The 22,981-nt window shown below is 38.5% G+C and overlaps 1 protein-coding gene and 1 long non-coding RNA gene across 3 annotated transcripts in view; one reads left to right on the plus strand and one right to left on the minus strand.

Annotated features, from left to right (window-relative positions):
* Positions 1–21,970, minus strand: part of tpst1 (tyrosylprotein sulfotransferase 1) — a 39,549-nt gene extending 17,579 nt beyond the window's left edge. Inside the window, exons 1-2 of one of the 2 annotated variants that reach the window (XM_082178767.1) lie at positions 21,591–21,970; positions 9,346–10,372 (exon numbers count right to left, since the gene is read on the minus strand). In XM_082178767.1, coding sequence (XP_082034893.1) covers positions 9,346–10,178 — 833 coding nt within the window. In that variant the 5' untranslated portion in view covers positions 10,179–10,372; positions 21,591–21,970. The remainder of the gene's footprint in view (positions 1–9,345; positions 10,373–21,590) is intronic. The other variant, XM_082178768.1, reaches the window with a different exon arrangement.
* LOC309505409 lies at positions 1,515–6,546 on the plus strand. Its single transcript, XR_014208428.1, has 2 exons — positions 1,515–4,841; positions 4,875–6,546. It is a non-coding gene; the product is annotated as an uncharacterized lncRNA (long non-coding RNA).
* Positions 21,971–22,981: the final 1,011 nt, after the last annotated feature.

The following is a 22,981-nucleotide window of genomic DNA, read 5'->3' on the forward strand; positions in this document are numbered from 1 at the left end:
TCTAAATTGTAATATGGACTCATGCACTTTCTGTAAAGCTGCTTTGAAATGATGTGTATTGTGAAACGCGCTATACAAATAAATGTGAATTGAATCTTCCCACAATAATGGGTCTGATTAGATCAAGCAATACAATTAAAGAAAGCACTAGGCTGTGTGTAATGCTTCAAATTAATGGCCTTTCATTCTCCAAGACCATCTCCCAAATGTATCAATTCATATTCCACACTATCCTTGTATTTGATTAAGGTGCAATGACACTGATGAATGTTTCTTGATTTGCTAATCTCAAGAAACTAGATTTATGCTGAAGTAAAATAGCTTACCGGTTTTATTGAACCTTAATAAATAATTATAGTCTAGTTTTTACTGCTTACTGTAGAGCATTTCCTACTTTCTAACAGCAGAACCTGCTAAATAAGCCGGTTCCATCACTGCACCATAAAATATGTGGATTCAAATTTGCAGAGATATTAAAAATGAATCAGGCATTCATGTCACACCCTGGGTAAATTATTCATATGTCTGAAATTAAATATTTACAAACCCATGGATAAACCAGAAGATGTCAGATTTTTGTTTAGAGAGAACTAGGAGTGGCTTACTCATTATGATTAAAAAATGTAGGTGTGCCGATAGAACATCACAGACACAGAACAATCACCATGGGAAAATCTCAGAGTAAAACTGGGAGCTGTGAAAAATATGATACACCAGCGTTTTGCCAGATGAGAAGTTTATCTATGAATAATCTTTTTATTCTTAATTCCTTTTATAACTATCAACTTTATATCTCTTTTAATTCCTTTTATAACTGTTTTAATTTTCCTTGCTTTTATTTTGTGATTATTTTAATTCCTTTTTGTGTAAAGCACTTTGAATTACCATAGTATGAAATGTGCTATATAAATAAACTTGCCTTGCCTTGCCAAGGAGGATATAGGTAGATATCACTAATATTTGCACAGACAAAGATTAAATAAAACATCTTTCCAAGAAAACTGCAAACTACTGAACACCCATCTCCTATGACAGCAGATGGGAACAGCAAATATTGGGTCAATCTCACAAAGCCTGTCGAGAACATGTTTGGGTCATATTACGCTTGAAAATAAAATTATAATAATCTTTTCTTGACAATAAAATTATAATAATCTTTTCTTGACAAATAAGATCATTATTCCCTCCATCTCATTATTATAATATATACAAATAAGTAATTATACATAATTTTACATAATCTGTATGCTATTTTTTATTTGCTAATTTTTATTTTAAAAGTAAAGTGTATTACAATAATGATACTTTTTTACATTACAATAATCAGGCTTTTTGGTGGAAGAAGTTATAGTGAAGTGAAGTGAATTGAAGTGAAATTTGTGTGAATTGAATTGAAGTGAAGTTTATTTACACAAAATACAATAAAAAAATATATAAAATCATATTTTGTAAAAAAAAGAAAAGAAAAGAAAAAAGAAATATATATATATATATATATATATATATATATAAAATATTAAAATTAAACAGTATATGAAAGTGAAAGTGAAATATGACCTGGATATGACTCACAAATCCTCACTCTCTCTCTGTTTTCCCAACTTTCAACGCTGCCTCTTTTTTGGGGCTGAGATGACTGCAGTTGGAGTCGGATAGAGTCATTGAGGCCATATTCCCCGTTTTATTATTTCTTCCCTCATAGAAAACACTGGCTCCAGATGGGAAACAGATTATTATACTCAATCCCCATCTGCAGCCAAGACAAGGGGGATCGTCAGCTCCACATTAGAGTGCTGTGTGGATCCAGTGCAAAACAGCCCGTGAACACCCTGAGCCTATAATCCCTCAATACAGCAAACAATGACACAAAACCAGCAGCAAGACTCATGCTGGCATGCTTTGTGTGTGCATGTGTGCAACCAAGCAAATGACCCAGAAGTCACTGTGACAACCTGCCTCGTCATGCCTCCTCAAACATCACTCACAGGGCCGTGACTGGAGACAGTCATGAGCTGCCATACTTTTCAGAAATACAATCGTAATGTCCAGTATTCTGAGGCGTGTGAATGGCAATCTAAACATTTTAAAGAGAAAAAAAAAAAACCTAGTCCTCGTCTCCTCTTATTCCTGGAATGCAAGAACACAGCGGTCTGTGAGTTATTGAATTCACCTTCCCATCACACCCTCCCCGACCTCAGCCTCAGCGTTAGAGACCTGCCTCTCTCCCCAGGCACCACAAAGTCCATTTATACTGGCAAGCCGCTCCGCTGTACATTTCATTGTTCAAGTCCCTGGCCGACGCAGTCCTTCACTTCTCTAATCCATTTACATTGGAATTGCACTTCGGCTGTAACATGATTAATAGATTTATTCTTTCCCAGGACAGAAAGGACTGTTTTCTTTCTTTGCTGCAGTTATTTTCCTCAGTGGAAAACTTCAAATCATTCATTAAAAAACAGTAAAAGCAAGCGTGGACAGGAGGAAAAGCCATTTCTGACAGCCTGGCAGTGGATGTGTCATGCTATTCTCTAGAAAATAACATCCTCTGTTCCACAGTTGCTATGGCCAACGCATGCCAAACACGCAGTCAGCCTGCACTGACGCTCATTGGTATGAATCTCTTTATGATACAGAGCTGACACCCTCTGAGGTGAGATTTGCATCTGTAAGCTTTGTAAAAGCACAAATATAAGATGATTGGCATGATAATTTTCATGGCCATTATGAACTAGGGGTGGGACAAAATATCGATATATCGTTGTACTTCTCTGTGCGATACGAGAATCGATATGCTGGCGCCAAATATCAATATTTTTATTAATAAAATAAGGCGCTCTAAATAGATTTCCCTGTTCCCAGCGTCACTACTTCATGGCTCCTTGAGGTGGCGCTCAACACATAAATGAGGGAAACGAGAACATAAGTTAACCAACCAAACATTTTTATTTAATAACTGAATAAATAAATAAATAGTATAATGTCGCATTTAATTTACACAATGTTTGATATGAAATCATGAGAATGCACAATTAAATATCCAATATCAACCAATACAATACATTTAAAATTGTATTATAATTGATTATATTAGCTTTGATATACAGGTCATGGGACTGGATTTAAATACAGTGATTCAACACTAAAAAGTTCAATTGACAGCCCTATTAAAAACATTGAATTTATTTTAAATGTGACTATTTGATTTTCTTGTCTTTATTTTTGGCCACTCCATTTAACAGAGAAAAGTGTAAAACGGAGAATGATGGAACAGGATGGAAGCCAGATCCAAACCCATGTCACCCACATGTGTAGGAGCACAAGTGCCAGCCGCTAGACCACGTTCCCCTTCAACGACACATTTAGCCATAAAAAAAGATTCTTATATTCCCATATTTCCCATAAAAGGTGAGTATCTTCAGTGCGTGTTCACCACCCACGGCGCATATGTAGAGTACAGTAACTGCTCCAATAGCAACACAAATCACTATGCTGTCTATAAGCGCCCGAGTTAGAGAGATGAAAGAGATCATTTAACTTCGCTACTGCTACATCCATTACTCCTCAGCAGGAGCTATATGACAGCAGACGCTGAATATATCATGATACTGATGGTGGCAATCCACTTGATTTTTGCAGCTCTCAAACAAATACGCTGCCCTTTTCTCGCCTTATTGCGAGTACACACGCATACGCGTTCGTAAGGTCACGCGGAGCTACCTTCTGGAAGAGTGGCTTAATGGTCTCTGGCTGTTTGTCAATTATTCATGGAGGGCGCTAGAGCTTTTTGCATGGCGGTGTAGTACTAAATCCAAATAGCAGAGCCCTAAGCTACATGGGCCACTCGTGCTAATGGCCAGGGTCTCTGCTACCAGTCATTTAAATCATGCACTCAGAATTGATGTTAATTGGCAGGCTCATGTCTGGTGGCCCATACGTTAGTCAGAGACAGAGTCAGAGGTGGTGAGCCACTGATCAATAGCAAAAAAACAAACAGATAGAGACCCGCCTCTAACAAACCTAAGTGCAGAGAGCCGCTCCCCTGGCAGGTGTTGTGGGCCAAATTTAATGGACTTGTATTTGTACGTCCCCTCTGGGATGAAGGGCGAGGTTCAGTGTTTTATCGCCAACCATTAGATCCCTAAAGGCTCCCCTCAGCCTAAAATCATATCAGTGCCTTCTCCGAAATGAGCTATGGTGGTTTCGTTCCCCTCAAGGACTGCAGAACCATGAAGGCTTGAGCTGGCATGCTTTTTTTCTGATGCCTCCAAGGAGAGCAGAGACGCCTCTTTGGCCGAGTCCTACTGGAGAGCTCCTCTGATGGGCTGCAACATCATGTTTGAGAGGTGTTCTGTCTGATGAAATATTCATGAATGTGTGCACAATCCTAATTTATCGGAGACCTTTAGATCAAATGTTACACAACAGACATGAAACCCCTGACATGAAACAGTTATACCTACTTGCTGTATTGGTGTTTCAGAGAAGATATTTTTGCATATTTTAAAGTGCCCATATTATGCTTAAGTTTATTATTTAATTTTTAGGGTCTGCTATAATACATTTACATAATTTAAAGTAGTTCCTCTTTTTAACACTCTGCCTGAAACGCTCAGTTTAAATTCCTGTCTCTTTAAAGCCCCCCTTCCAAATCTTATGCCGCTTTTCCATTACCAGTACCAGTACCGACTCGACTCGCTTTTCGCTCCGTTTTCCATTGCAGATAGTACCTCCACAATAGTACCTAGTCGTCATAGCGACGCCGCAGGAAACTGCCGTGACTTAATCTTTTACGCGAGACACACCCGCTACCCACACACACAGGACAATGGAGGAAATCGACTGTATGCTGTTTTTGGATGTTTTTGTTTTTGCAGTTTTTTATTCAGGATACTCCGTCTGGCGCGTGCAATGATGACGCAGTGAATAGTGACGATTCTCTCTGACCAATCAGCAGTCTGCCACGTTTTCACGTCACATTTTAGTATCGCCTCAGCTCGCTTAGAACCTCGCCGGAGGTGGTACGAAAAAAAGTACCTGGAAGCAGGTACAGGTACAACTTTTAGTGGAAAACCAAACAGAGCCGAGTCGAGTCGAGGCGAGCTGGTACTGTGTAGTGGAAAAGCGCCATCAGTCTGTTGTGATTGGTCAAATGCAATAGTATGTTGGAAATGTAATGCCTCTTACCATAATTGGGTTCCAGCTCCCAAGGCTTTATCTGCAGCTGTAAACATAATTATATCTATGGTAACTATGGTGTCGGCATTTGAAGTTCACACCATGTTTTTTGGCCTCGCAACTATTCTTTGAAGATGGCTAAAATCAGGTTGATCCTGTTCAACTCACTGGCTGAAAAGTGTCTTGGACAAAATATGTCCATAATGCATCTGCAAACAAGCTACATATAAATGTCCTCCTTTTAAAAGTAGACGGTGTTCTGAAGAATGCATGTGTTATTATTTGGACATAAGAAATCAAGATACACCTATCCTTTCTCCATCTCTCTCCTGAGGGATAGGTTAGGACCCTAGTCTCTCAAGCCTACTGTCACTGAGACGTAACAAACAGCAGTACCGGCCACTTAGCATTCATTAAGGATTTTTATGGATATCCAAAGCAGCCAGACAACCCTTCAAAGAGCCCACGAAAGTACAGGAATAGGGATTTTGTCAGTAGAAGGACTCTAGTTAATTTAACAGAGGCCGGGTTGGGCTCACTGAAGCAGACACCAAGAGCACTCAAGTCTTGCCTCAGGACACATGGGATATGGGTGCAGAATAACAACAACAGTAAAATACCTGTTGAAGTCACCACAGATCCTCCTTTGAGATTCTTCCTACAGCACCACATAAATCTCCAGAAATCCCCATTAAGCCTGGAAAGCCTGATCAAGCAACAGTAAGATGAATTCTGAGTTTTTCAGTGGTATTGGTATAAAAACTGCCAGAAAGGAGAGCTGGGAAGCTGCAACAATGTGCAAAGAAAAAAATCTGATTATAAACTCTATTTTCTGAAAAAAGAAAACAAATTGTTGGTGCTTGCCCAAGCAAACCTCGCCATCATGATGCTAGTGTTTTGGACCATTTATGACAAGTTTCCTTCAGTGTAAGCCTATGGAGATTTTTTTTTTCTTGTTTTATAGTCCAAATCGTCGCCCTCATTTCCCTAATATGCCTACTATCCTACTACATAGTGGGTGAAAAACAGTACACTTCTGAATTCATACTACTAACAAATATGCCGAAAGTACCAAGATGACCTACTAGTTTTACCGAGATTCTGAAGTGCACATCCAAAGGACACTTTACCATCCCAGGTGTGGTACGTCCAGATTGCATTCATACTAAATACATTCATGCTATTCAGAACATACTTTTTAAACGTAAACACTCCTTAAAAAGTTCGTTCCTCATTAAACGTGGCACCTATTTGGTTTCAGACACGCCTAGTCATTTAGAAATGTAATAGCACACCTAACCTTAACAAACCACATCATTTAATTTACGCTTAAGTACAATAACTTAGGTTTGGGATTTGGAAAATGTCCCCCCCCCCCCCCCCCCAAAAAAAAAAGTTCCACAATGGTGTGAAAAAAAACTGCAGTAGTTTTTTTTTTTTTTTTTTATAATGACCTTAAATATCAGAAGCTTTTCTAGTAAACTGGGCAGTCAAATTTAATCACTTTTGAAAAAATTGACAAATTGAAAACATTTGAAAACAGAAAATGAATCACTTATTCAACAAAAGTTGAATCCAGCACTTAATCAACAAAGGTTGGATCCATCAGTGTCATGGCACAAAAATCCACTTGTCCATTCAATGGCTAATGATACTGTGTTGTCACTGATCCCTTCATTTCGTGGTTTTGGAAGAATAACAGAGTGTTCAGCAGCTGAGGTGTTCTCAACTCATCCCTTTCCATTCTAAAACAGACCATAAGAAGCACTGCTTTTACTGACCGCACTCCATTCTACAAACACTGTCTTTTAACTGTGTGCCCTTCAGCTTCTCTCCAAATGTTCAGAGGAGTGGACACACAAGTGTAAAAACAGCAGCCACCAGTAACATGCTGAATACTCAAATCTCAATCCCAGCTTAATACACAGAGATTCTGACTTCATATAGCTTTAGATTTAGTCTATTTTATGTAAGACTTCAGTATTATTATTATAAATTATTAATTAAACTTTAGTGTTATTTTGTTGGCAATGTAAAATTAATCTTGAGACGCAATTTAACACGTTTTCATGTTGCCATTAAGTTTTCTAAAACCCTGCCAGTAAACAAGTTTCACACCCCCTCCTTGTGTCATGACTCCTGAGGATTAACGTCTCTAATATAAATTTGAGAAAAATCTGTGCATTGATTCACACAATTTAACAAAATCAGTGTTTTTTACCATCACTCAATTTCGCAGAGGTTTCAATTTATTTGCTTTAAAAATAGTGAAAATATGTGAGGTAACCATATCTTTTTACCTGTATATCTGGTTTATCTCTGTATACAAAGCATATAGTAAATAAAAATGTTTATATATCTATTTTTAAGTTCATTGCATTATTTTCTAATCTAATTTTTAAATATTTGCATCTAAACGTTTTAGTAAATACATTTGCAGGTAAATATGACGGTTTATTTTAATTGCATGCAAAATCTAATTTTGAAAAAAATCCTTTTAAAATAAATAAGAGTACTGTACATAAACATTCTATGTGAAATTGTGCAACAAAAAAAAACAAGCTGTGTTGTTGTTGTTGTCATAATATTGCCTAGCTCTAATCTAAAGGAAGTGAAAAGAACTGAGGAGGAGAGAGGATAGAACAAGGTCAAAACAGGTTTGTGGTTAATTTAGCTGAACATGAAAGACAGACCTGAGATGCTTTGAGAACAAAGAGGGGAAAGAAGAGATATGCTACAGCATCCAAATTCCAAATAAAAAAGAAAAAGAATGTGTGGGCCCTCTCTGACCATAAGCTTTTCATTTCTAAAAATAGACACTAGACAGAAGCCAAATTTCTTCATGGGACATAAAAGGGCTCAGTTGTTTCATGTATCAATGGCGGTGACCCTTTTGTGCTTTGGAGATTTCGATAACTTCTGCAGGCCATGTGTATATCTTATCTAATATGCCTTAAACCACAGCCACACCATGTGACCAGCACTTTGTAGTTGGAATTTTTCTTCTCAGAGTGATTAATGAAAAAGCGACCAACCTTGTTCTGTTCTTGAATATGTAGCTCCCTAAAGTACAGAAATAAATTACATCTGAAAAGCATTTGACAAAACAAGGTTGCATTTACAAAAAAAAAAAAGAAAAAGAAAAAGAAAAAAGGCACGAATTTAACAAACTATGACATCAGATGGCAGTTTTTACATTATACATAAATTTTTCCTACTGAAATTTTTTTTTGGGACTCATGTTCCAACATGCAATGACGTGTTTTATTGCAGCAGGAATGTTGCTGGTGAACTTCATCCATTCGTTTGGTCTATTCAGGGCATGAACTGTGCAGAGAACTCAGTACATTCATGAACATACCCTAAAAGCTGCAACACAACATATTGTGGTCAAACTGATCCTGTACACAATTGCACCCAAGGGATTATCAAGTTGTTATCTGAGAATAACGCATCCCTAGTCAGTGAGAAATTCAACACATGTACAGTTATAGTCTGAGTCTGACAGAGAGAAAAACGCCCACACACATCTGCAAATAAATGATCACGGTTACCGCATACACAAAGTGTTGTTTATGTTGGAATAGCACACTACCATACTAGTCTGACTATTTCTGGAGCATATAGTATGCATACTATGCACAGTATATGAACTTTCTTCATGCATGGAACACCCAGGTGATCTAATGCCTCGCACTTGACTTTACCATCCATTTCCATGGTGGCGAATAAACAGAAGTGATTGCCAATCGTGATATTTTATAGCTTTTTCTTGACTAATCACTTGTTTTTGTGATAAGTCAAGAAATTGTCAAATTGTCTTTGTTACTTAAAAAGCTGAAATAAAATAAAAAATTTAATGAAAAACTTAAAATAAAAACAAACAAACAAATGAATATAAGAAATGTTTCCTTGGCAACTAATTGCAATAAAATAAATATAAATAAAATATAAATATAAATATAAAATATAAAAATAAAAGCTATTTCAAGATATTAATAAATACTATAAATAATGCTAAAATAACAATACCATGACTTGCAGAACAATGCAAGGTGACAGCAATGTTCATCACACACTGTTCCACAGTTTCTGTATTAATGAAACAAGGAAGTCATGTAAAAGCAATATAGTGTATTACTGTTTGAAACGTCATAATACAGCACTTACTTGGAGAGCGAAACACCTCCTACTTTTCCAATGAGATCCTCGTGGTGCAGAACTGCATCATTCCAAGGAATGTTCAGGAATTTCAGAAGCGTCCTCATCCACTTTTCTGGGTGCAGAACTAGCTGTTCGTAGTGCATAGGAAGGCACTTGTCCGCTGCCTCCAGGCACTGTGTGTACATTGTCTCAATGGCTCGGTTCCACTTTGTTAGGCAGTCCCGGTAGCTGCTCAAGTCAAAGCCAGCAATGGTGACCTTACGGGAGATCATAGAGTGGACGGAGGCCCTTCCGTCGCGGACCATGAGGATGAACTTAGCATGAGGGAAGATCTTAGCCAGATAAGTGAGTGATTTAAGAGCAAAGGGATCTTTATTACATAGGAAGTTGGCAGGTTCTCCGTGTTTTACGATAATCTCCAGTAGGAAAGCTTGCATGGCTGAATCCAAGACCTCATCTGTCACTCCAGCTTCATCTAGACGCATTTTCTCCCGCCCAGAGCGGCTCCACATCTGCTTCATGGCCAGGATGCGTGGGATAACGCGTGTCTCTTCCCCACAGCGTACATCGGGGTGAGCGTCCAACATGGCCCTCATAAGAGTGGTGCCGCTGCGAGGGACGCCGCCGATAAATATAAGAGGCATGTCTTTATTGTAGATGAAGGGGTTGCTGAGGTTCTGGCCCGTACGCAGAGTGGTACGCAGGCTGCTCACCAGTGGCTGGCTGCGCTCCTCTATCCGGTGGTGGCACTCCATGGCATGCCTACCCAAGTAGAAGACTGTGACGGAGCTGATGACCAGGCAGGCCACTAGTAAGTTCTGCTTCAGCTTGCCGATCATCTCGGGGGCGAGTGGGAGGGCCGGAAGAGGATCCAGTGGAGGAGTGGGATGGGGAAGAAGCAGATACAGGGATGGTGAGGTCGGGCAAAGTGTGTTGATGTGAACGCCCGATACTCAGGACTGGCCGTGACGGAGCAAGTGGAGGCTGGGATCTGCTGTACGCAGCTCTCGTTGAGTACCTGAATCCATCAGGTCTGAAACACACAATAGAACAGATTAACCTCCTCATATAATAGCAGCATTTGTTAATCAATGACTTATTCATGACCATGGTAAAGGTAACAGTCTTAGGAAACTCTTGTTTAAACATGTGCCATGTAGGGATGTCATTAGGGATGTCCCGATCCGATCCACGTCATCGGTATCGTGCCGATACTGGCCCAGAACACTATATCGGAGATAGGAGGGGAGAAAAAAATATGATCCGATACCTATTAGGGGTGGAACATGTATTCGTATTGAACCAAAACGGTACGTGCGTCACGGTTCGGTGCATGGATTTACACGGAGAATACACAGTATAAAAATTAATAAAACTCGCGTGCACATTAATTAATGTAATGCGGAACTACTGTTAGATACGCGCATAGACATATGGCGGTTCTTTAGGGACACCTAATCTGTAGCCCCGCCTTAGCTCTGAACAGATTTAAAATGTTCAAGCGTCGAACTAGACGTGATTAGGGATGTCCCGATACCACTTTTTCACTTCCGATACCGATGCCGCAGCTTTGGCTATTTGCCGATACCGATATCAATCCGATATTTTTTTTTTATTCTTGAACTAATACTACTAATAATAAAATATATGGGAGCACTTTGCTCAATTAGCCACATAAAAACATCTCACTCAAATGGAGAACAAATACTTCTCCAGTATATAGTCCACAACAACAGTTGATAATGAAAGACTGCCACCCTTTATTCAAAAGACCTTGAGATATGTTTGGTAATTGTACCTGAATGAATTAAAAAAATTATTTGCTATATTTCAGATCAATATATTTGTTTCCTTAAAATTTTAATTAACTTTAACTTTATTCTCATCTGAATTATAAATAATGTATTTCTGTATAAAATAATACTACTATTAAAAACACATTTGATGTATAATGTAACTTAATAAACAGATTAAGTGCTCTGTTTTAGGACAAGAAATGAAAACCAATGCAATATGATGAATGTCCAAAAGATTAGATAATTTTTGCTTTTAAACAGCATGTGTGTGTGTGTGTGTGTGTGTGTGTGTGTGTGTGTGTGTGTGTGTGTGTGTGTGTGTGTGTGTGTGTGTGTGTGTGTGTGTGTGTGTGTGTGTGTGTGTGTGTGTGTGTGTGTGTCAGTTGTAGGTTACAGTTTGACAGGAGTTTACAGTTTGACAAAAGCACAATGTTGTGTTTTACACAAATATAAGTAGGCTAAACACTTTGCAGATTTAATGATGTCCTGTATGAACAAAATGACGGAGTATGTTTTTATAGCCCCTTTCACACAGCGCTTTGAACCCGGCAAATTGCCGACAAATTGCCAGAGCGCCTTCTGTGTGAACGCAAACTCGACCCGGGATTTATGCCGGGATCGATGCCGGGTCGGGACCTAGTAACATTGCCGTGTTCAGTCCCGGAACGCGCGCTGTGTGAACAAAAGCCGTAATAATGCCGTGTCGTAGTGATGACGCTGAAGCCGGGCTCGTTCTCCAGCTGTGAAACGGTACGTAATGCGCAAGTTTATGATCGAATCAGAGAAACAAATGCACAGGCGGGGTTTCTCGAGAGAGAGATCGCAGCTCATAAGCAAACTTAAGACGCTGCTGAGATTACAAGTCACATCGATGTCACGTGTCTTTACGGCATTTTTACGGGTTGTGTGTGAACGCACTCTCTGATTCCGGAAAATCACTGGCAGTGTGAATAAACCAAAATCAAACGAACCCGGGTCAAATCCCGGGTCACTTTATCCGTGTATTTTCCGGAATCTCTGTGTGAAAGGGGCTTTAGTTTCCACTGTTCGATCGCGCCCGTGCCTCTCTCTCTCTCTAGCCCTTTTCACACAGAGATTCCGGAAAATACACGGATAAAGTGACCCGGGATTTGACCCGGGTTCGTTTGATTTTGGTCATTCACACTGCCAGTGATTTTCCGGAATCAGAGAGTGCGTTCACACACAACCCGTAAAAATGCCGTAAAGACACGTGACATCGATGTGACTTGTAATCTCAGCAGCGTCTTAAATTTGCTTATGAGCTGCGATCTCTCTCTCGAGAAACCACGCCTGTGCATTTGTTTCTCTGATTCGATCATAAACTTGCGCATTACGTACCGTTTCACAGCTGGAGAACGAGCCCGGCTTCAGCGTCATCACTACGACACGGCATTATTACGGCTTTTGTTCACACAGCGCGCGTTCCGGGACTGAACACGGCAATGTTACTAGGTCCCGACCCGGCATCGATTCCGGCTTAAATCCCGGGTCGAGTTTGCGTTCACACAGAAGGCGCTCTGGCAATTTGCCGGCAATTTGCCGGGTTCAAAGCGCTGTGTGAAAGGGGCTTTAGACACACACACAAATTCCAGCATTGCAATCTTGACATCGCAGCCTGTTCATTATGCTGCGTTCACTCCAAATGCGAATAGAGCGTCAAATTCACGTCTATCGCGCGCGTGTGCGCGTGTGTGCGTGTATATATATATATTTAAAAAAATCTTAAATATATACATGCATGTGTGTGTATTTATATCTACAAAATAATTTTGCACAGTACACACATACATTATGTGCACACAAACTTTTATTTTGGATGCGATTAATCGCGATTAATCGTTTCACAGCCCTAATTTAAACCTCATGAAGTGGTTAGTTCATAAGGAATTGATTAAGCAGACTACGCAAAACACAGAGATAAAGAGTAAAAATCCATGCACTTATCTTATCTGAAAGCGCGCTGCACTGCTAAGGCAAATGCTAAGTATTTGAAGGTTGAGCAGCGAGCTCATTGGCTACTGGTACGGCAGGAACCAAATCAGCTGTGCCCTATAGATAACGATGTGATTATGAACAGGTGAGTAAAAGGATCTATTAATTATGGATCAAAGACAAATACTGCATTTGTAATCATACTTGTTGAAAAAACTAAATTAATACCACTAGTTGCCCTGTTCAACCAAGAAATGGCCTCAAAATAAACTGAAAAGAAAGAAGCTTTAACAAAGCAAATGGAATCAACAAAAAATGCTAGCGAGTACAAAAATATATCAGACTTCAAAGTATTGGACGATAAGCACAATTGGATTTTGGAAAGCGACACTAGCAAGATATAGTGGTCTGAAATAAGAGACAGATCTGGTCGGATATCTTAAGATTGACTCATGTTTCCACCCACTCTCCAACACATCTCCACCAGCAACAAGATGTATGACCTTGCAGTCTTTAATTTGCACAGTGCGCTACACAACCTTAAGGAGTGGGTGTCCAACTCAGCACAACAAGCAGTGCACATAAAACTTGACCACAATGTTCTGGCTCAGGCACGTTGGGTTTGTTGCAAGGTTTTGCTATTCTCTGACCAAAGTGTAGCACAAGTTGGCCTGTGTCAGCACTGCACTGCATAAACATGCTGGCGAAGGGTTAATGGCAAGGGAGAATCCTTGTGGATAATGATAGGGATACATGATAATTGATTAATCAATTTATTGGTTATCGGCGCATCCCGACTCTTGATACCTTAGCTGCTACAATAACCTTAAATGTTCGCAGTATATTGTCGTTTAAACGGCAATCATGTTATTTGTCAAAATAATCATACTGTGATTTTATTTGGCCAAGATTATGCAGGCCTTAACAAGCTCCAATAATGTCTTGGCACTGTTTTGATAACTTCCAAGTGCAAGTACAACATTTGCCTTGGCCTATTTTAAAAGTAAATAAATCAATGAGCTGTAATTGTTGTTGTTTTTAGTTTATTCTACCTCTTTTACTGCAAACCTAAATACTATTATGACTGTCAAACACAGTACAAAAATGTGCTCCAATAGGCTAATTTCCTAGCCTGACAAGCCAGACCCACATCAAGATGTTGGGTCTGGGAACACACCATTGGCAGGGCTCAATCCGAGGGGCGGGATAAACAGTTGTCTTTCAAATTCCTTCTGCACGCAATAGGTTAGCGCTACAAGCAACCAGAGTGTTTTCCCACCAGCGGAGCTAGTTGATAATTAAACTTTTGCCGTATCTGGTCAGCAAAACTCCAAACACATCTTTTTTAAGAATGACTTCAGTGCCGTTCTTTGTTCTTTTCTCAAAGAAAAGCTTAACTCCAAGTCTTCCAGAGTCGCAGCCAAAGCCGATTCGAAAGACCTCTCTTAGCCAGCAGCAGCAGCCATCTTCTTTTTTTTCTAGTAGCAGGGAATTCAGGCGGAACCGTCGCAACTCTGCCGTCATTATGTTAAGCCAGCTCACCGTCTCTATACACAATGTGATTGGCCTGACCAGAGTTTGGTTTTTCCAGCTCGCAAGCCAACGGAGAGTTGCTAGACGAAACTGGCTGCAAAATATAATTTGCTGCCGCTAGGGTGCGTCTAGATTTCTACGCTACAAATTTCCATATTTCAAAGACAACCATTTGAAACGAGATCAGTCGTAATGTTCATTATATTACTTACAGGTCTCATCAAGGGAACAAAAGGTGTGTGAAGGCATTAAGCCACTTCGCTCAAAGCGGTCCTGTGAGACCCTCTCAAGACATCCGAAGGAGGTTACCCACAATGACCCACCCGGGAACCCAGCCAATTGAGTTTCGTGAGACACCTGAGCCTGGAACCGCTGGGAATCTATTCCAGGATGCTAGTGATGGTAAAGTGACCCTTAATTGACACAGCTCTTCATCTCTGTCCACACAAAGGAGATTATCTGTGATCACCATTATTCATTATAGCCAAGAAATTCTTAAATAACCAATATTGCATTATCTTATATCATATGATGAGAATCCCCTATAGCCCCACACAGGTACTTGTACACACAGACATATTCAGATGCCATTAGGGAATCTATTGAAGCTGCAGGGAAATATTGATCACCAAGGCTGTGGTTTCCCTTATAAAATGGATAGTTCCGATCCTGGATGCTGATTGGACTATTCAGTCTACTGTGCTTAAACACACTATACAGTAAGAGATCAATTATGTCAGGAAATTATGGCATGTTAATTGGGTGGCAATAAAATTGGTTTATTATTATATTGGTTTAATATAATAAATTGGTTTAACATTTTAATGATTGTTCTTGTGGTTCTACAATAAAAAAGAGGGACAGAGAGAAAGAGAGAGTGAGTGATTATTGTTCACTGGCAGTTGACAGCTGGGAGGAGTTCATACCAACTCAAGGACGATGCAGCATAAGCAAGCTGAATTTAGAAAATAAACGTCCACGATTGAATTTGTTCACTAAGAAGCCATTCACACAAAACACGTTTTTGGGCTTAAAATCTGAGACGCAGGGCAGTGGAATGAAAAACAAAACTGTGCAAAAGAGTGCAACGGTCAAGCACTTCTGTCTAGAACGTTTACATACAAAAACTATGGAGAAGCAGTGCAGCAGCCTGAAAAAACAACAACTTGGCAGTTCATGAAAATACAACGGAAAAGCAGTGCATTGGAATGAAAAAATGTGTTCTGTGTGAATGGCAACTAACAATGTTCAACGGCATACAAGCATAATGTAATTTTAACTGAGAGTAACTCAACAACATTCCCACAACAACAGTATCATTTACACCGCCTCACAAATAACGCATTATGTTTAACAGCGAGGTGGAAATGACAATGAGGTAAATTACATTTTAATTACATTAGGCTGGCATTTTATGTGTTCTAAATATACCTGTATGAAACAACGCACAATAACATACTGCTCATAAGTTTATGACATGGTAAGATATTTACCTTGATTTTCATGTTTCACCTCAATCTCTTCACTAATATTGTGTTTCTCTTTGGTAGTCATCAAACATACTAAATGAACCGTTATTTCATATATTTCAAATTCTGATCCTAATTCGTCATCTATATACGGTTAGTCACTTTCTTTCTGTATTCTTGACAGAAATAAAACTGCTCTGAAAAACAAACACTGAATTCCATGTCGATGTTGTTCTTGACGTCTATCTTGCGCCGTTAATCATACGATTAGATAAACGTCAGAACCGCGACATCTTATGAACACCAGCCACCTCTGATAAGTGCTAGGAACTTAAAGCTCTCTTTCAAGGTCTGTGCAGATTTACTTTGATGGAGAAGGCCTTGCTCGTGATGGATTTCTTGGCCACAGGCTGTTAGTGCTGACAGATGGTAAACAGGAATTCCACACCCAGAATCCTCAGTGTAATGGATGAGACTCTCCACAGGAAGAGGCGATGTTGTTCAGGAACATCTTCGCTGAAATGTGTCACAGGATGAGTCACGGTTTCATCCTCTTCCCTGTTTGTTTTAGGTTCAAGCTCACTTATAAAATGTTCATATGTTAGAAACCCACTCAAGTTCATTCCACAGAGAAGAAACGGATCTCAATTTTTGGCAAAGACACAAGCTGACTGGGATGTTGCAGAGTTCATACTAGTAAAGAGTATAAGACGGATACATTACTGATCATAAAGAAATCATTGAACAAATGGAAGGCATGGATGCTTAGTCATTTAAAATTTTAAAGGCAGCATCGTATGGATGTAAATCACTCCACACCACCAAGGAGCAACCTCTTAGCTGATTTACTATTGTGGTGAAGCAATGTTTGGTCTCGAGTTTCACATTTGTGAAAAAGAAATCAAGAAGGTGTTGGTATTAAATTAATAGAGCTTCCACACTTCTGTTATGGATATCCTCCACTGGATTTGACATTGATCTGTTTGGGAATCCTCCACAGGCCTGTGCTGAAACCAGACCACAGCACCACTTAATAAGACAAGAGGCTGAGAAACATTTCTTTAACAAGACATGAAGGGTGTCTCATTCTTCTTTAACAAAACAATGGTGGGGGGTTGCATTTTAGCTTCTGGAATGAAGTGTCCTTCTTGTCTTGGTTACACCTTTCCTTAATGATGAGCTTTTTTGAATTAATGAATTAAATGAAAGGGTTAGTTCACCCAAAATTGAAAATTACCCCATCATTTACTCACCCTCAAGCCATCCTAGGTGTATATGACTTTCTTCTTTCAGCCAAACACAATCGAAGTTATATTAAAAAAATAACCTGGCTCTCCCAAGCTTTATAATGGGAGTGAATAGTAACTATGATTTTGAAGCCCAAAAAAGTGCATCCATCCATCATAAAAGTAATCCATACGGCTTCAGGGGGTTAATAAAGGCCTTCTGAAGCGAAGCAATGTTTTTTTTTAAGAAAAATATCCATATTTATAACTTTATAAACTATAATCACTGTCTTCCGGAAACAGCCGTATGTGAGTCAAGTGACCTCTGACCCGACGAGTAGGATGTAGGAGCAGCGTAAGCTTAGGTGAGAGTAGGGTGGTCTCCTGCGGTTCAAACTAATAGGGCTGGGCAACAAATTCAAACTCCTCTTCTCTTATATCGAAATCCTCCAACATTTCTCTTAAAAAAATTTTGTTTTGTGCTTTTAATTTGTGACCGTAGTTTTGTTTTGCTCTAACCTCTGTTCGCTAATACGTCATGCGTCAAGGGTCAGAGGTTACTCTTCCGCCGGAACTAGACTCACGTACGGGCAGGAAGAAAGTGATAATGGTTTATAAAGTTATAAATATAGATATCTTTCTGACAAAAACACATCGCTTCACTTCAGAAGGCCTTTATTAACCCCCTGGAGCCATATGGATTACTTTTATGATGGATGGATGCACTTTTTTGGGTTTCAAAATCTAAATGTACCATTCACTCCCATTTTAAAGCTTGGAAGAGCCAGGCTATTTTTAAATAACTCTTTGGTTGAAAAAAAAACAAAGTAATATATACTGGCTTGAGGGTGAGTAAATTATGGGATCATTTTCATTTTGGAGTGAACTATCCCTTTAAAACTTTTATTTATCAAGGACACATTAAATAGGTCGAAAATGACTGTAAAGACACTTATAATGTTACAAAAGGTATCTATTTCAAATAAATGCTCTACTTTCTAATAAATTTTCTACTCATAAAACGAATGCTGAAAAATATATTGCTGTTTCCACAAAAGAATATGTAGTAGAACAACTGTTTGCAACATTGATAATGCAGTAAGCAGTAAATCAGCATATGAGAATGATTTCTGAAGGATCATGTGACACTGAAGACTGAAGAAATTATGCTAAAAATTCAGCTTTGCCACCAAAGGAATAAATTACTTAAATTAAATATATAAATTATTTTAAAATATATCAACATAGTTTTTTTATATTACACTTAATAATATATATTTTTTTTTATGTTTTTTCTCCAATAAATGGCACCTTATTGAGTATGAGACTTTCTATCAAATAAAAAATAAAAATCTTACTAACCCCAAACAGTAAATGTGTCAGCCATCAACCATATTAGAGAGTAACTTAAATTCAATTGTTATTATTTTTATTATTATTATTATTATTAATATTAATTATAAATACGGTTATATATATATAAAAAATTGTATAATATATATATAATATAATATAATATAACAATAACAATAACAATAACAATAACAATAAACATATTATATATATATATATATATATATATATATATATATATATATATATATATATATATATATATGTTTATTGATTATCGGCCATAACATGAAAATAATTATTTATTGGCTTATAGGTTTCACTCACAAATATCGGTGGCGGTGCATCTCTAAGTTTTTTCTTTTAAAAAACAAGATTGGATATTTAGAAAGTCTAAGAAAAGGGGTTTCTTAGACTAAAGAAAGTCTAACAATTCAGACATGAGAAAAGATCAAACTCAGTAATCTTCCCTTTCATACAACACTGATCCTTCCTAAGGAGGTTCAGTCTGGACCACTTGAACAAACCCCTTCAGAAAAGAAACCCCTGGAAATGAAATTCAGCACCAGTGAATGAGCAACAGACAAAGTGAGCAGGATACTTTTCATTTTAGATATGAAGGCTTTCTGTTCAAAGAGCGAGGAGAGAATGTGAACATTGATGAAAAAAGTGCTGCATGAGCAGAACCACGCTATCATTCTCGAATTTGACAGCCGTGTGTTGATGGCATTTCTGAGCGATTACAAAAGACACAAAAGGAGTGCTCCGGTCACGTGTCAACCATTCCTTAACAATCAAGCACATGCAACCACTTTCTACCTACTGTCTCACCTATTCAATGCAAATATGCAACCATTTCAGTTTCCACAAAAAGCTCTTAGAAATTACAGTTTTAGGTATAGTAGAAATACACAATTTATCTGTACCATCTCGATAACCAGCTAATATTAGTTTCTTATATCAGTTGGTATTGGTATTATTATTTTTGTTACCACTAATGGTAGTTAGGCTCTTCATTTAACCCTCACTTAAAGCTAATCTTTAAAAACACCTGATTCTTCAGTCAAGGATGGGACACAGAGTGGCATTATGCCACTCGCTAATCTCTGATGGTCTTATTTCTTACGACCTCCGACCCTAAAGCATTCTGTAGAAAGCCTTTTAAGATCACATTACTTCATCCACATGTTGACAGCAATATTCTACATTTCGAGAGAAGCTTTTAGGTTCTTAAATGAGCTTGAATAAATCGTGCGATACCGAACACATTTTGTAGCACATTTAAAATGATCTATGACAATGTCGACTTGAGAACCAAGAGGCCTAATCTAATATTCAGATGTACCAACTAGAGTGCCCAAAGTGTGGTGTTGCAGTGCTAAAACTGATCTGAAGTGGCAATTCAATCAACTCACAAGCACAAAACCTCCAGAGTAATTTCTCCGTAGTTCAGAATTGGCTGACAATCTCGGAGTAAAAACATCTCAATCCCCACTGCCTTCTAGTGGCTGGGTGAGAACTACAAAAGAAACACAAAATTAATCAAATATGATCTGTCAATGTGGTCGTGAATGTAGGTTTTAGCCTCTAAAAAAGGGACACAACATCACAGAAGACACCTTTCTGCTTCCATGCATGTTGAAAGTCCATATTTCAGGTCTCTGTAAATAATCATGATTGCGCAAAATGCAAGAACAGATCAATACACAAGTGTTGCGCTTTTTAAAGGAAACCACAAGAGAAGTTAGTGTTACAGCAGTAGTGTTATCAGAAAAAGACTGTCCATCAAACAGATATCAGTTGTTTAAGCAGACAGGGAACACTAGTAATCCTAATCTAATGCTGAATTCTTAATGAGCAAAAAAACTAAGTACTTAAATAGTATGCTTTTTCAGCCCATACAACTGAAATAAATATATTAAACAAATAAAAAATACATTTGAAAAACTTTTCAAAAGTCTATGAGACTAGTCAACTTCAGGGATATATGTTTACAGCAGTGATATGTCTAAAACTCAGTCGAGAACCCAGTGAAAAGTCAATAAACAAAGACACACACACACACACACACACACACACACACACACACACAATATATATATATATATATATATATATATATATATATATATATATAACACACACACACATACAGAGAGAGAGAGAGAGAGAGAGAGAGAGAGAGATCTGAATTTCTGTGTCATGCATCACATCTAACAGTCAGTACATCAGGTTCTCTCTCAGGTCTGACAAGAAATCACTCAGTCAGTGGTCATTGCACAACCTCATTTCAATGAAAGGTATTTCTATTGTCCAAAATAATCCTTTGAATCTCAAGGGGGCTGTCTGGCCATAAATTATGAATTTGGCTGAAGTGACAGCCAGGCCATGAGACTACAGACAGCTCTATTCAATAAAACCTAACGAGAACATGCTGCCAATAAACAAATATACATGTCTGCAAGGAATCATTTAATTTTGTAACACTTAATAACATGTTCTTCCTGTTCAAGACAATCAGTGAAATAGCTTATATAAAACAAACCACTATAAATCTCGTGTCTAACTATAGGCGCATTTTGGTTTTATTTCCGTTGACATGCACATCATCATCATCATCATCATCATCATCAGGGTTTGATACAGACTAAGCAAATGAATGACAGCTCGACTGTCGTCCCTCACAGTTCAATTCATACGCTGGCACGTGCCAAGTCCGCATCATTTCCCCCCAGTTCAAAACATACGAGAGGCAAGACCAGTTTTTTGAAGACTCAAAAACTTAAGGCGGTCTACAATAAGGAAAAGAGCTGTTTCTGTTCTCGCCGAAGGAAAGTAGATTGATATGCGGTTAGTACGGGTGTTGTTGTAAATACATTGTAACGCTGCAACACTTTGGGGTTATATTTAAAGAGGCGTACCTGGTTTGGTAGATCCGTCGCAATAGACGATTACTGGGTTACACACGAACTCTTTGTAGTCGGGGACCAACGCATAGACGAGCCATTCGCTTAAGCTGTTCCATTCACCGCTTTAAAATGCGACACTCTGGACGTCTCGTCTCGACGCTGCACTCACCACAACTGTATCACATCGAAAGCTCGTCACCTTCACTGGGTTGCCAGATGTCCAGTATATCGCTTTAACTTCACACAGTGGTATTTATTAGTTCACCGTCTAAAACACGCACGACCTGATTGTCGTTGGATTATACAAATATATAAATTATACGATTATTTGGAATGTATTTTTATTTTATTTTTTTTATTACTGAGAGTAAATCTCCTCTCCGCATACCACTGTCCTTCGTGAGGAGCTTTTATCTCACAGGCAACACGATTACTGGTTCACTGTCTGAAGAAAAAAATAATAATAGCAACACTCTGATTGGCCCAGAGTCGAGTTGACGTGAGTGTTTCGACGTCTGCTATAGGTTAATGCTCTCAGTTTGCTTTAACCCCGCCCTCTTTGGTTGTGTTTTGCAAGGGAGCACCGTGGTGCTACGGGGTTCTTAAAGGGAAAGCGCATATGAAAAGGGTTCTTGTGCTGATAAACTAAAGACTGCGGCTTTCTTCATTTTTCCCTCCCTGGAAAGTCGGTAATCCAGTAAATATCGCTGACATTAACAGAGTAAAATATTAAACACTTTAAATAATTTGTAGTTATAGAAACTAAAACATAATAAAAACAAATAAAAAAAACAAAATAAAAACATGCATCTCCTTTATTTTAGAAGTAGCCTATATTCATGACGCATTTTTTCCTCCCGAATAGACAAATTTCAAACTGAAATAAAAGTTTAAAAGTTGCTCAAAAGTTAGTGTTCATTATTAGCTGAATAGTGCTACTCCCTGAGCACCACCATATTTGCAATATAAAGGAATATTGAAATCAAATGTCCTATTTCTGAGCCCTTTTCCAAGTGACATTTTATTCCACTGTTCCTTGTAGAAATTTGGAAACTCGACTTCAAGAGTTGAAACCTGGTTGAAACGCATACAGCATTACTGGCAAAATAAGCTTCATGCAGAATAAGTTGAATTTGACAGCCATTACTGCACTAATAGACCATAACATGAAAACAGAGCACTCAGCTTCTCCAGAGCCAAGATATTTTGAGCCTATAAAAGCTCCCATCACCATAGTTTCTCAGCCCATGTTTCATGTTTCTTACTAATGCGGTGGTCAAATGCACTAGATGTGAAGCTGACATTCTTCAAAAGAGGGACGTTTGGTTTTTTAACATATTCAGCTCACCCATTTGTGCCACTAGTCTTGTAAACAGAAAAATACATATGATATGTTTATGCTA

This window comes from Leuciscus leuciscus (assembly GCF_965113295.1).
Source record: "Leuciscus leuciscus genome assembly, chromosome: 9".
Classification (NCBI taxonomy): domain Eukaryota; kingdom Metazoa; phylum Chordata; class Actinopteri; order Cypriniformes; family Leuciscidae; genus Leuciscus; species Leuciscus leuciscus.